Source organism: Leptonychotes weddellii, chromosome 4 (genome assembly GCF_054177405.1).
Source record: "Leptonychotes weddellii isolate Sample4059 chromosome 4, ASM5417740v2, whole genome shotgun sequence".
In the NCBI taxonomy this organism is placed as follows: domain Eukaryota; kingdom Metazoa; phylum Chordata; class Mammalia; order Carnivora; family Phocidae; genus Leptonychotes; species Leptonychotes weddellii.
Window position 1 is genome coordinate 127,385,381 of NC_138372.1, and position 16,293 is coordinate 127,401,673.

Genomic DNA, 16,293 nt, shown 5'->3' on the forward strand with positions numbered 1-16,293 from the left:
TTTAGAAAAGCACTGAATTTTCACCCAGATGACTTGGATTTGAGTTTCTGTTTTGCCCAATTGTGGCAGCATGACTTTGGAATAGTCTCTGAATATCAACTTCTCTGTTTTTACTCAGGAAAAGAAGATATTAATATCCTACTTCAGAGTTATGCATGAAAAAAACTTTTTAATTGTACTAGCTCTTATTATTATCATGGACTATATATATAGGTAGTGATGTTTTATATAGATTTATACCAACTGTCAAAAAATTCTGCCTCTTTTTAAATGAGTTAATCAACAAAGCAACAATAACAATTTAATACATATAATACTAACAGTAACAAATCACTGCATTCTTCACTTCAACAAGTTTAATATTCACCCTTTTTTAAACAAAAAGACTTAATTTTTTTTTTTTTAAACATTTTACTTATTTGACAGAGAGACAGTGAGAGAGGGAACACAGGCAGGGGGAGTGGGAGAGAGAGAGAGAGAAGCAGGCTTCCCGCTGAGCAGGGAGCCCGATGTGGGGCTCGATCCCAGGACTCTGGGATCATGACCTGAGCCGAAGGCATACGCTTAACGGCTGAGCCACCCAGGAGCCACTTAAAATTATTTTTAATTGAAATATAGTTGACACACACTATTAAATTAGTTTCAGGTGTAAAACTGTGATTAATCAACACTATACATTTTGCTATGCTCAGCACAAGTGTATCTACCATCTGTCTCCATACAGCGCTATTACAATACCATTGACTATGTGCTCTAGGCTGTGCCTTTCATCTCTGTCCCTTATTCATTCCATAACTGGAAGCCTGTTCTCCCACTCCCCTTCACCCATTTTGCCCATCCGCCCCCCCAATCTGGAAACCACCAGTTTGCTCTCTGTATTTATGGGTCTGTTTCTGCTTTTGTTTGTTTATACATTTGTTTATACATTTGTTTGGTTTTTTAGATTCCTCATATAAGTGAAATCATTTGGTATTTGCCTTTCTCTGATTTATTTCATTTAACATAATACCCTCTGGGGCCATCCATGTTGTTGCAAATGGCAAGATCTCATTCTTTTCTTATGGCTGAATAATATTCCATTGTATATATACCACATCTTCTTTATCCATTCCTCTATCATTGGACATTTTGGGTTGCTTCTGTATCTTGTTGTTATAAATAATGCTGCAATAAACAGGGTGCATATATCTTTTTTAATTAGTGTCTTCATTTCTTTGGGTAAATACCCAGTAGTGAAATTACTGAATTGTATGACATTTCTATTTTCAAATTTTTGAGGAAACTCTATACTGTTTTTCATGGTGGCTGTACCAATTTTTATTCCCATCGACAGTGCATGAGGGTTCCTTTTTCTTCACATCATCACCAACACTTGTTATTTCTTAGAAAAGACATAGACCTTTTTTTTTTTTTAAAGATTTTATTTATTTGACAGAGAGATACACAGCGAGAGGGGAACACAAGCAGGGGGAGTGGGAGAGGGAGAAGCAGGCTTCCCGCTGAGCAGGGAGCCCGACTCAGGGCTCGATCCCAGGACTCTGGGATCCGGACCCCAGCCAAAGGTAGACACTTAACGACATAGACTTTTAATCAGTACACCTTTATATCAGTTCATTTCTGGAGGAAAAGAAGTTTAATGAAATGATATTAACTGAGAAAACAAATAATAAGCACCACAGAATGGTAATCTTTGTTGAAGATATATTTATTAAATAAGTAATGTTTTGGGAGGGTAGGAATTCACATATTTACAAGGAAGCTTGTATTCTTATTTGACTTTTATAAATCTTTTGAATTACTTTTTTGGATAGTAAGCCTAGAGACAATATGATTTTTTTTTCTTTTAGAGAATGAAAAAAATGACTAAACTGCAGCTTTTCTACTGGGAAATTTAGCCCACATTTTTAACCATTTATTCATTTGTCTGTGGGCTTATTTTAATGTTAAACTACAAAGCTGTGTATGGGCTTTGGTTATAATGTACTTGTTTCATCAAATTTGGCATCAAATCAAATGTTGTACTTAATATGCAGAGTGTGGCATTTTAGAATTTTTTGATATATTTTACTCCGGACATTTTCATGAAGTCCAGTCAGTATCTATTATCTTAAAAAATTTAATTCTAATTAGATATAAGATCAAATAAGAACAAAGAGGAAAGAGTAACTTGCTATGTTTAGAAGGAGTTTCAGGTTTTTAACTTATAACAGGTTATAACAGGCTTATAATTAGGTAATGGTAATATTTAGTAAAACCATTTTAACTTGGCTTGTGTTATATAATTTACAACTGAATAATTTGACCTGGGAAGAGTAAAAGGATTTTAGCAATGTGCCATACTGTGCTTCCTGCCCACCAACCCCAGGATTTTACTAAGAGTATTCTTCAGTGTGCTAAAGGCATCCTGACCAGAAGAGGTTCTGCTGGGATGCTTCTCATGGGCCCAGAAGTCTGTATTGGCCAAATTACTAATCACTCCAAAAGCTGTCAAAGCATGTTTTGTGCAAAGAATTGATACTTCAGTTTAGACTTTAGATTCTAAATAGACTAGGACATTCCAGTTGCTTGAATTGAAGCTCAGAATTTCACTTCTAGATCTAAAAGCAGCAGTAACACGTACCTTTGATCTGGGTTAAAATAATGTGGAATTTCTCTGTAATATATATATTTTTTTCCAAACACATTTTAAAACAGTTATTTGGTATAGTACACATACCACCTTGATGAATTATAAATTCTCTCTGAAAGTGTAAGTGCAGAAAATGCTGGGAAACAAAGATGAATGTCTGGAGATGAAGCAACTAAAAACCTAGAGCAAATGGATTCTGATAGATGGACTTAAAAAAAAAATCTCTGCAAAATTACTTTCTTAGCTTGAGATTTTCTTTTGAGATTTGGACTCCACTTCATTCCCTAGCATTGTGAAAATTACCCATGTGCTACAGCTACATCTAAGTAGTGCTTACTTCATGCTAGCTTGAATCTGGCCTCAGGGTAATTAAGCATAGGGTATCTGAAAAATATGTATTTAACATTAGAACAAATGAAACTATCCTTTTTTATGATTATAAAACCCCTATTTTCTCTGAAGTTCTGAGGTCTGTTGAATGAGATGCTCCCTGTGTTTTTTTAAAGTCAGAACTATAATAATTTTGTTGCACTATTTTTCTCTAAAAAGAAAAACAAAAATTTACGTTATCTGGAAGAAACCTAACCTAAGAGGTAATAAAGAAAGTATATAAGTGTCAGAGGTGACAGGGTAGAGGGGCAGTTTCCACTGAGAGTGCTTATGTTGATAGCAGACAACGTACTGGAAAATCAGCGCAAGTATCCCTGAGGAAGTGATGTTGAAGTTCAAGAATAATTAAGAGTTGGGTAGGAGAAGATGGTAAACAGTCCCTGAGACAAAAACAAAACAAAATAACACAAAACCAAAACATCCAAGCCCCTGTGATGGTCTTCACACTGTTTAGTATATAAGTGCTGGTGAAGCTATTTTGTCTGGTATACTAATTGCCCAGTTTAGTAGTTTCCACCAGAAAGTTGTTGAAAAATTTTTTTCAAAATCTTTAGATAATTTCTTCCATATATATCAGGATGGGAGTGGTGGTGGCTGAGGGTGCAGGAAGAGAAGATAGGAGGAGAGAAAGAAAGAAAGAGAAAGGAAAGAAAGAAAGAAAGAAAGAAAGAAAGAAAGAAAGAAAGAAAGAAAGAAAGAAAGAAAGAGAAAGAAAGAAAGAAAGAAAGGAAAGAAAGAAAGAAAAGAAAGAAAGAAAGAAAGAGAAAGAAAGAAAGAAAGAAAGAAAGGAAAGAAAGAAAGAAAAAGAAAGAAAGAGAAAGAAAGAAGGGAAAGGGAAAGGAAATGAAAGAAAAAAGAAAGAAGGAAGGAAAGAGAAAAGGAAGGAAGCGAAAAAGGAAAGAGGGAGTAAGGGAGAAAGGCAAGGGAGAAATGAAGGACTGTCATGCTAGCTCATGAGAGCAATATTTGGACCTTTTGGAGAATTCTATGAAGGGAAGGGGAGGGAAATTTATAGAATCTAACTAGTTGCCTCACCCATGGTCTGATGTCTTCTGTGGCCCAAATCAAAGCCTTTACTATGACATAAAAATGAAACCCTAGATGACTTGGGGCATTATTGTAGCAAAGTGGTGGCAATTTGTAAAAATTGCCTAAGTGTGTAGGATTTCCTTGCATTAGAGTGGACTGTTAACAAGAAAGTTTCAAGTCTGAGTCTAAAAAAAAAAAAAAAAAAAACTGCCATCCATGTTTACAACTGCCACTGAGGAATGGCAGATTATGCTAAAAGGAAGGCCCTTTTGTCACACTTCCTTCCTAATTGTTTTGCTTAGAATTGTCTGGGAATAGGTGCTGAGGAGGGTTGAATGGCTCTGGCTGGGGTAGAGGCATTCTAACTTGGAGTTGTGGAGCTATCCAGGAGTGAGGAAAGACAGAGAAAACAAGGAGCAGACAAGGAGCAAGAGGAGCCAGGAAATAATTGGAGAAGTGTGCACTGAGTAAGGAGAAACCATTGGTCCTAGGCATGGGGTTGAGGACGTTTAAGAAAGCTCTATTAATGGATTTCAAGTATGCTGTGCTGTATGTGATACGGCATCTCTTTAGGTTAACCCCAGTGTTTGATGAACTCTATTGCACTTACAAATGCTCTAAATATTTGGTTTAGTTTAGTTTTGTTGAGGAAATATAGGCAGAGTTGGTTTTATTTCTGGATAAACAAGACATGGAATAAAGAGTATTTAAGGAAGAAACACAGTGGCAGAGGTGACATCAAAATGTAATCTGGGGAAATGTTGAAATCTTAAGGAGAGCTTTGTATTTCTGTGGATTTGCATGGGACTTTATCTAGATATTAAGATGCCAGTAGATCCCAGCTTTCATAATTTGTATTGCATGAAATTCTTGACCAATATCCTGATAATGGAAAAATGTGATACCATCAGTTAAGAGATAGGTAGTGGGCATGATGCAATTATGAGTTCAGCTGGAGGAGTATTGTAAATGCTGACGTATTTTCTTATAAATTCCATTCATCAAAGACCTTATGCAACTAAGGGGGAAAAGCCATCTTTGATTCAAAGGGAGTCATTCTATGCTTTGAAAGGCTATAGTTGAACATTTGGAACTTCTTCCAATTGTGTACTATTGGTGGCAGGAAATTTGCCTCCTTATGCCTCCAAATTGGCCTTTCCATTCTTCAAAACTAGATGCTTCATTCAGTAATTAAATTAGCCCTATGAGCCTGAGATCCCTTCAAGGAGATTACTATGAAATCAGGAAGAGAAATTCTAAAAATTTACGGGACACATTTTCTCTGCATTTTATTCTTCTCTTCAATAAATTAAGTCCAGCATAAGTGACAGTGTCACTGAATGGTTAGAATGGTGTTTTATCCATTGTTTTATCATTTTATTATTGTTTTATCATTGTTTCTCAACAGTCAGTAATCACCAGTTCCTATATAGAGGTCAGGTAGAGAGCACTGGTACTGAAGTAAGGTTGTCTATAGAATGTGGAAATGGGGATGGAAAAGAAGCTAGATAAAAGCCATTAAAGTGAGTGTGTAAGAGCTTAACTAAGCTAATTTAAGAATGCTGAGAAAAATTAAGGATCATAAAAATTAGATAATGTAGATGTGTAATCATCCAGGTGTGTAACCAGTTCAGCAATGTTCTGTGGGTGGAAAAAGTAGGGTGATTAAAATGGAAAAATTAAAATGATTCATATCTGGGAACTGAGAGAGTGAACAAAATAAATGCTTCTTTGTATGGGTTTGGAGGTTAGCAAATGTTTGTTGAATTGGATTGTGAATAGAGGGAATTTAGGTTATAAGTGAAGACAGAGCATGGTATTTGATTATTCTTTAATAACAATATAATAATATATTGTTATATTAAAGGTTGTCTTTAGATATTCCACTTTTTTAAATTTGAGCTTAATTTCAATTAATCCTTAGTAGGTAAATAATCTTTTCAAAATAATTTCACTTTCTTGCATTTTCATATGGCTTGTCATATGTTATGCAAAATGTATTGCTGTTTTATTCCATAGAATACATGTTAAGTCCAGCTGTTTACATTTAACTGTAGATTTTCTATTGCTCTTTGGAAATGAAGAGAGGAGACTTCGAGTTTGGCATAGACATTTATTTAGTAGAAACTAGGGAAATATTGCTTACCTCTGTCTAATCTTAAAATATTCTTTCTTTTATTATAAGAGATGACAGGATTCCAATGTTTGCTGTCAAGAGTATATAATGGAACTTGCTTTTGAATCCTCAGTTGTAACTTTGGATATGTTGGCAATGTGTAGGACAAAGTCAGCACTATTGTATAGCATAAGACAAAGCTTGCAATTTATGAACTTGTATCTTTGGGATGGAATTTACCCTTAATTATTTCCCTGGTTTGTCATTAGTGATAATTAAGCTAAGCTTAACAAATGGAGTTAATGTAGTATACTTAAAGTGACTGTACTTATTTGTATTTTTATGAGTCAGGCTGACTTTAGTATCTAAAAAAAAAGGATTGAAGAATCCTATAGCACACATCTTATTAAGATCCCATATATTACTCTGGCTCTAACTACTACCTAGTAAAATTTATGTGGGTTTACAAAAAAGTCGGGGAGGGAGTTACAAAAAGATTCGGGGAACTGATTTTAAAAAGTTCGTAAGAGCTATAATACAAGAATACATGGATTGCAATGTGTTGTGATGGCCTTTGGACTAATCACATCTGGGTTTAAATTTCAGTTCTGCAATTTGGCTATTGTGTTGCCTTAAGAAGATTAGCTAAAACTTTGAATCTTAGTCTCTTCATCTAAAATGGAGACAATAATACATACTCTACAGTGATGTTGGAGGACTGAATGAGATAATGTATACAAAATTTTATTTTAGTTTGTTTGCTTGGTGGTGGTGCTAATCCCTAGCACCTGAATTTACTGAGGCTTTTTTTTTTATCTTTAATATGGCCAATTTAAAAACATTGATAGCTACAAAAACTATTATTTTACTAATGCATGATTGTGTAATATACACTGGCCATTTAGAAAACATTGGTCCACTGGGTTATACAGATCTTACAAATGTTGACATGTTTATGCAATATATGAAAATGACAATTTTTAATATCAACACTGATCATCAGAAAGCCTTAAGTGTTAGGAGGCTGTCAAGTTTACAGAAGTGGATACAAGTTTTCCAAAAATCAAATTTTTACTTGAAAGTTTAAATTTTATCATAAGCAACAGATACTGTATATTTCACTCATTTTTGAGAAAATATATTCCAAACATCAAAGTCATTTATTATAGTTTGTTTTTTGGCTGTTCTTTCAAGTAATTATGGAGTGCAGTGAAAAAAGTGGATAGTTTAGCTTACAATTGGATAATAAACTCACTTTTACTTGAGACAAAAATCTCTTTGAAATGCTGCAAAAATTCTTTATACTTTTCATTTTGTCACACAGAATATCATGAAAAAGTGTACTCAGGGTCAGAATGTTGAGATTTAATAAAATTAATATTTTTTCTGGCTTTTTAAAAATTCCAAGTGTGTGGCAGTGAGGAATTCAGTGACTGCTAGTACAGTTTGGTCTCATTATTTTGAATCATGCTTAGTTGCAAATAGTTTTACCCGTCATTATTTTTGCATGATTAAACTCCAACACAGCAAAAAGAGGCAAATCACATCTTAATTGTGTTGTGATCTTTTTAAATAATATTTTTTCTCTTCACAGTTACTGAGGAATTAAATAACAGGGATTTCCTATAGTCTATATAACTCAGTGATTACATGAAGCATGATTAATATTTTACAATTAGATTCACAAAATCAAAAATTTAATAATATCATGGTGGCAGTGAGAATGTAGAGCAACTGAAACTTACACCTTGGCTACTATTTTAGCCACTTTAGAAAATAATTTGGCTAATTATTAATATAATTGAGGATGCACATACATTATGACTTAAAAATTCTAATTCTGGGTGTATTCCCTGGAGAAGCTGTGCATATACAAAATTAGTCATAGTAAGCAAGTTTGTATACAGCAAGCAAACAAACAAAAGGCAAAACAAACCTGGAAACAAAAATCCCAGTTGCCCACAGACTAAGAAAATGGGAATAGAAAGTCCTCTTTGTGGTACATAAATATAATGAAATCTTACACAGCAGTAAAATGAATGAACGACAGTCATTAAGTCTCATAAACACAATGTTGAACAATAACAACCAAAAAGCGAGTTACAGAATACTTAAGAATCACTTCATTTCTATCAAGTGCAAAACTAAATATGCAAAATTAAAATTAGGTTTTTAAAGAGATGCATACATTTTTGACTAAAATGTATAATGAAAACCAAGGAACAAAATTCAGGGTAGTGGTTATCTCTGGAGTGAGTGCTACATCTGTCCATGGAGGAGTAGCTGTACAGTACCACAGGTACTTTAAAGATCTGAGTGAGTATATTAACACTATTTTATTGTTACTCTTAAACTTACAATATATTATGTATGTTTTTAATTTAATTATCAGTAGAAAAAATGCCAAAACTTTAAACAGTTAATAGCAGAGAAATGAATAGAATTGCCTAATTACTAGCTCGTTATGGTAATTATCCAATTCTATAGATAGGTAATTTCATGCATCCCTATCATTTACCTTGAGCAAAAGTTAATTCAGAAATAATTAGATGTAATGATACCAAAAAAGTATGGAAAGATTAACAGAGGACATTAATCTGTTATACAGTGGCTATGTCTATTTGACAGGGTCAAAATATTTTTGAGCAGAATTTAGCATCTTTAGAAATTTCTTCTGCAGGAAAATTCCTTGTACCTTCTTCTGGAATATTCTTTTTTAAACTCTTTTCATCTTGAATGTCTCAGTTTAAATCTCTCTGTGAGAGACATTGTCTTTTCCTTTTTTTAAGATTTTATTTATTTATTTGACAGAGAGCAAGCACAAGCAGGGAGAGTGGCAGGCAGAGGGAGAGGGCTCCTTGCAGAGCAAGGGAAGCCCCATGTGGGACTTGATCCCAGGACCCGGGATCATGACCTGAGCCGAAGGCAGTTGCTTAAGCAACTGAGCCACCCAGGCACCCCATTGTCTTTTCCTATAAGCAAAATAGGTCCCCTGGTTTTACACTCCTACAAGCGCCCTATGATTGTTTTTCACAACAGGTATAAATTCTTTGTATCACTTTTAATAACTTTCAATAACACATTTAGAGACTGATTATACCATTAGTGCCTTCCTGCATTGGATAGTAGGGAACATATTGGCTAAGCCAGATTGTCCTGAAACCTTGTTACCCAGGAGATACCTGGCTGGCCCTGTCCAGTGATGGCCAATATTATCTGTTGCATCAGAAGTTGCGTGAGTGAAGTCCTGGTCATGTTAGGGCTTTCCATAACTTGATAAGACCTTATCTTAAGTAGGTGTGTAACCATCATTATAACCCAAATATATGTCCTATGAGGAAATGGGGGAGACTTTTGAAGCCATACTCACTGATGACTGATGGTATCATGTATTCCCTGCTGAAATATGTATACTTTGAGTTTATTGCAATAAAATGGAGTGACATTAAGAAAAAAAAAAGGTAATAAGGAACATAAAGGCAGAAATACAATTGATGTTTGTCTGTTGAACTTTTACCCAGCAACCTCGCTAAATTCTCTTATGAAATCTAGTATCTGTAAACACTAGAATAGTAATAATGTCATAATGTCATTAATAATTATAATGTCATCCAAAAAAATAACAGCTTTACTGATACTTCCTGATTCTTACACTTTTTGCTTGTATTTTAATGCCTAAGACCTCCATTACAGTGTTGAATAGGTTAGAGCAGTATACATGACTTATTTCCAATTCCAGAGGCAAAGCTTTTTAAATTGCAGTTTAATATTTGTTGTATTGTTTTAAGATTTTATTTATTTATTTGACAGAGACAGAGATAGTGAAAGCAGGAACACAAGCAGGGGGGAGTGGGGGAGGGAGAAGCAGACTCCCCGCCGAGCAGGGAGCCTGATGTGGGGCTTGATCCCAGGACCCTGGGATCATGACCTGAGTCGAAGGCAGACGCTTAATGACTGAGCCACCCAGGGGCCCCAATATTTGTTGTATTTTTAAAATACTTTTGTCATATTAAGAAAGTTCATTATTTCTAGTTTTGTAGGATTTTGTATTACACATAAATATTGTATCATATGAAATGTTTAGATGATCATGATTTTTCTTATTCCATTAATGTGTTGAATAACATACCTGAAATAGTATTCCTGGTATAGTCCCAACTAGGCTATGCTTTACTATCTTTTAAAATTACTGGATTCAGTTTATTAATATTTTGCTTAGAATTTTTGCATCTATATTCAGTGATATTGGCTTGTAATTTTCTGTTCTTGTGATATCCTTGACAGATGTTGATATTAAGGCTATGTTGGCTTCCTAAAACTAGCTGGAAAGTATAACTGTCTTTTGTATTTTCTGAAAGTGTTTGCTTTTATTTATTAAGAATTTGAATTCATCATTAAGGCCATTTTGGCCAGGAGTTTCTTTGTGGAAAGATTTTTACTTATTAGTTATATTCTTTTTTTTTTTTTTAAGATTTTATTTATTTATTTGACAGAGGGAGACACAGTGTGAGAAGGAACACAAGCAGGGGAAGTGGGAGAGGGAGAAGCAGGCTCCCCGCTGAGCAGGGAGCCTGATGCAGGTCTTGATCCCAGGACCCTGGGATCATGACCTGAGTCGAAGGCAGACGCTTAATGACTGAGCCACCCAGGCACCCCATCTTGGCACAATCTTAGCATAGAGTGACTAGGACTTTATGAAAAATATCTTTAGAAGCCTGAGAATAACACTAAGGATTCAGTTTTCAAGTTAGACTCACAAGAATCAGAGATTTTACCCCATATCAAACTTAACTTAAAAAATTTAAAGGTACAGTTTATTGTGAAATATAGAGAGATGGAGAAGTCTGAGATCCTCAACATAGCTCTCCAGAAAAGATCTGAATCATATCCATGACCTTCTATACTCCCGCTTGCCTTGTCTGCTTGTACAACTTATTAACTTCTCATAAAATGATTCTTGAATTTTGTATGACTGAAGTTTTTAGACTATATGTATTGCATTATTGCTAGTTTTACTATATAATGATGAGGATAATTTTCTACCATTTCCTGAGGAGCATAGGGCACAATTTAATCAATTAATATGTATGGCCACCTACTTTTTCCTGTTGCTTTTGGTGGCTTAGTATCTCCTGGTTAATTTCAAGAAGCTTAAATGTCACTCGGGACTATTCTGAATCCTTTGGCTGCCTTGAGATTTCCAACACAAAGTAGGAAATCCAGGAGTCACCTGCCTTGGGCAAATATGATGAACTTGGACCAGAAGAATACTAGGTCCAATGAAGACTCACTTTCCACATTCTTGCCACAAAGTCTGCCATATCTACCTCCCACTTTCCCTCCAGTCCATGGCCCTCTCTTCTCCAGATTATAAAAACTTCATTCCATTTGCATTTTAGCATCCAGGTTTGGTGGAGGAAAGCCAATTGCTTTATACCTGAATTTTTATCATTGCTGAGTTTTACTGTGCTTACTATTTACGCGAGTAACTAGAGATAGAGTTTTAAGTGGGGTTCTAGGTCTGGAAGGAATGGTTCCATGAAAGTGATGGAAGGGGAAATGGATTTTGGCTTTTAATTTTATCTTTGTAAGTTATGCTAGGCTATCTCCTTCCTGTATACATCAAATAAGTAAGCTTTACTACTCAGCTTTAACATCTGTAAACTTAAGAGAGATTACAGAAATTCTAGCTCTACTAGCTATGAGTGGTAAGACAAATTATATAAACTCTTTAACCTGAAATTTCCTTATCAATGGAGGATATTATTGCTTATTTCACATAGTTAATGAGATATGTGTATATAATGTTTAGCAAAACAACTAGCACAAAAGCTCAAGTATGTGTTAGATGTTAATGTGATTATTTACTATTATTATTACTCCGCATGTTTACCTTATATTTAAGTATGATTTTTATATTCTCATGTATATAATTACAAGTCAGTAATCTATGGTCATTTGGGCTTTTATCATCTCCTCCACATTGTTTTTTTTCTTAAGGATATACAGAAATTGTTAGTTTTTGCTCTTAGATTTTTAGTGATTTCTTTTAGCAATAATCGCGCCTTGGATAAACCTCATTGGCTATGATACTGCCACTGCCCAAAGCTGAGATTTTTAGTGACTTCTTAATAGGAATGCATGGGGCTAGAAAAATGAATGGAGAATGGTCATTCAGTCATACATCTCCTGGGGACTTGGGTGTATAACATACTGTAGCACAACAATAAAGAACAATGGCTGCTTTCAAGATGTTCATAATTTACCAGTTGGAAAAAAAAGTTTTTAAAAAGCACTTTTATCGTTGGTATGAAGTTTACAACAAAAAACAAGTGTATGGCTATAAAGAGAAGGATATCAACCATTGACTTCAAATATTTCCTTAAATTATGTACACCTAGTTACAAAAGATGTTTCAATCACTTAAGACAGTTATAATATGTGTAATCAAGTCCTGTATGTAGAAAATATTTTATATATGTCAGTGTTTAGGCTTAACAGGATGATGTATTTAACTGTACTACTAATGATTGGAAAAAAAAAAACTAAGTCATTGAAAAGGCATACACTATTAAAATGCCAAATTATCTTACAACAGTGCCTTTCTACTCTTGACAGTGAAGAGTTCATGTCAGTCATTTTTGTACAATATGCAACACCATAATCTGTTATGTTCCTTTGTTCAGAAAATCTATTGAAGACACAGTAGACTATGAACCCCAACAACCTGATGATTCTCACAATATAGCTATCCATGTTAAAAAAGCACGTGGTGGCCTTACTTTATATGAGCCCAAAAAATTAGAAGAGAAGTTGGTAGAATTCCTGGATATTTTAAAGAAATTGTAAGTATTTTTAATATATTACTTCTTGTAGTTGAATAATACTTTTGAATATCTCTACTTTTTTTTTTTTTTTAAGTTAGTTGCTTTCAGGTAAGTGTGCTTTAATTGTATTCTACCATTAATGATTGATTCGGGAGAGGTAGAAATACTGAAGACTGTTTCTAGATGAATGCAGTCTTCATCAATTCCATCTTCATGGCATACATATCATGGATATATTGATAATATATCCAACTGTGGCACATTTTAATTTTAAGTTGCAAGCAAAATAGATGTTATTTTCTGATTGTGTTAAATCAAAATTATGTTTAAGATTTCATCAGCTTATGGTTACTTGTCAGCGCTTCACAGCATTTAAACTGTCTTCCCCATCACAGAGGCTTTAAAATGAACTTACCTCATATTCTTTTTAACTTCTTGGAAGACATTGTACTATGACTGGGACACAACTGCCTGAAGGAGAAGGAGAAGAAGGAGAAAGGAGGGCTTAAATTTAGGTGGAGGCTGGTTTCCAGAGATGATATTGGATTTGTGAGTAAAATTAAAGTTGAAATGAGACCTTGGGAAACTATGATAATAGAATAAGGATTGACAACACACACACACACACACAAAATGAAGAGAAAGTGTCAAGACTAGAATTGTGCCCAAAATAAAGACCAGTAGCATGGAATGAGAAAATAAAAATCTGGCATTTATGTTTGGAGAAGTCTATTCTATAACACTCTTCTTCAAAATTGTCATTGCAGAGGCACCTGGGTGGCTCAGATGGTTAAGCGGCTGACTCTTGATTTTAGCTCAGGTTTTGATCTCATGGTCCTGAGTTCATGCCCAGCGTGGAGCCTACTTGAAAAAAAAAATTATCATTGCAAATTTGACAAAATATGGTGAGAGCTTCCAGGAGATTTGGGAATAGTCAGATTTCTGATACTTTTACTTACAACAACATCAATGAAATAAACACAGCAAATACTAGTCCCTTTATAAGAAAGTAGGTGTGAGGGAATTGTAGAGAAGGAAATTATAACCACCTGCCATATAGGGGTATAATTAAACTGGTAAGCTGCAGAAATAGAAAATTCAACGAGAATGTGTTCAGTGATTATGTTAAAAATATACTTTGGTAGAAAATCACTAAAGCACCAAAAGTTATTGGAGCTATAGCCACTTTCATTCCATTAAACCATAATGTTGACAAAAATTGCGTTGGATTAAATTTTTTAAGGTCTGGAAACCTGTGAATTACTCACTGTTGGTTTCAGATTGTGCTGGGCTGCAGGGTTTTCAATGGGGGTAATCTTTGTCTTCCTGAAAAATAACAAAGTGACACTTCCCAGATAACAAAGGTTCTTAATCTAAGATGCAGGAGGAGCTCAAGTAGCTATGGTTCTCTGGCAAGGTGTTAAAATACTAAGAAGCAAATGTAGGTTGAAGTTAGGATGGAAACTACAAATGGATAAAAACCCAATACCGTGTTAGCAATAGACTGAAGCAGGAGCCATGGTAGAAGGCTCTCCAAACACAGGGTAGAATAGACAAAGAATCTACTGCTGCATCCTTATGTGGACCTCCATGGAGTCCATCTAACAACCAGTCTCCAAATACCCTAGACGATAGATGTTGGGAGAGCGGCAATTTCCAGAACCCACTCCCTCACTCACGTGTGAGAGAATGGGTGGGTAGGTGGAAGAGATCCTGAAGTTCGCCAAGCTCCCACTTTCAGTGGCTCAGAATTGGACAAGTATGACTTCAAAATGAAGGTAGCAGGTCTTGACAGCTGCCCATGGGTGGGGCTGTGTCACTCACTGAGTTACAAGGGCAGAGTATATGAGAAGGGAACTCATTTTTATGTTTAATATTCACACAAGGCTTTAATTTCTATACATAAAAATTCTGATTCATCCTCATATCAATGCTCTGAAGTGGATATGATAAGCTAGTCAGTAAAAGAGCAGTGAATGTGCTAAGTTCACAATCTATATTTGTTCTTCTACAGACATGGCTTTTATCTTCTTGTCTCCTTGGTACACTATTGTATTCATTTTCCATTACTGTGTAACAAATTATCATAAACGTGGTGGCTTAAAACAACGTCCATTTATCATCTCTCTGGGCAAGGGATAGTTGGGTCCTCTGCTCAGGTCTCACAAGGTTTCAGTCAAGGTGTTCGTGGAGCTACATTCCTTTCTGGGGCATGAGGTCCTCTTCCAAGCTCGTAAATGTTGGCAGAATTTAGCTCCTTGTAGTTGTAGGGCTGAGGTCCCTACTTTCTTCCTGACTCTCAGGTAGGGCCCATTTCAGCTCCTAAAGGCCTGCAGATCGTTGCAGAATCACCATCTCTCAGACCTTCCCACAACATGGAAGCTTAAATATTCAAAGCCAGCAAGGGAGATTCTGTCTCTCCTATTCTGCTAAGATGAAGTTTTATATAACCTAATCAAGGACGTGTATATCCTATCACCTTTGTCATATTATACGGGTTAGAAATGAATGTTGGTTTTGCCCGCATCCCCTAAAACTCTGGTAGAGGGGATGGGTGGAGTGCCCTTAGGGTATGTTAGCCATATTTAGTAACATCATAAGTCTCTGTGACTCAATCACATTTGCAGTGGGGCTGTATGCTTTATGTACTCAAAGTAGTTCAACTAAAATCTGTTTATTGATGAATAAGTTGTCACCCCGTAGCCCTCTTTATCTCTAATTGAACTGTGATCAGATTGATGCGCTGCCTTAGTGTTGTGATTTAACACATTTTCCCTAAAAGTAACTACCTTATGCTTTCTAAAATTCTTCACTTTGTTATCCTGCCTGAAATTTTAACAAATAAATTTTGAGTAACAGTAGCCTCTTTTTAAAGAAATGCAAATATGCATGGCAAGATTAAAAAGCTGTTGCTTAGAGGTACCTGGGTGGCTCTGTTGGTTGAGCATCTGACTATTGATTTTGGCTGGGGTCATGATCTTGGGGGCGTGGGATCAAGCCTCGCACTGGGCTCTGCGCTCTGAGTGTGGAGCCTGCTTGAGGATTCTCTCTCTCCCCTTCTCTCTCTGCCCCTCTTCAATAGCCCCCCCCACACACTCATGCTCACACTCTCTCTCTCTCTCAAAAAAAGAAGAAGCTATTGCTTATTGATAACTTGGTGAGATTTGGCTTAATCGTATTGATTACTTAACTTCTATTTTAATTCAGCAACTTTAAGTAAACAGTGCTAGGTGGGAGGAGTGATAAATGATTTTGAAACATTAAACATTAGAAATGGCATTTCTGGGAGATGTCTTCAGAGA

General features: G+C 35.4%; 1 protein-coding gene and 1 pseudogene across 1 annotated transcript in view; one reads left to right on the forward strand and one right to left on the reverse strand.

Annotated features, from left to right (window-relative positions):
* Positions 1-16,293, forward strand: part of CNBD1 (cyclic nucleotide binding domain containing 1) — a 314,879-nt gene that overhangs the window by 45,823 nt on the left and 252,763 nt on the right. Inside the window, exon 4 of the mRNA XM_081817128.1 lies at positions 12,851-13,009. Coding sequence (XP_081673254.1) covers positions 12,851-13,009 — 159 coding nt within the window. The remainder of the gene's footprint in view (positions 1-12,850; positions 13,010-16,293) is intronic.
* LOC115941116 (U4 spliceosomal RNA) lies at positions 12,157-12,274 on the reverse strand (annotated as a pseudogene).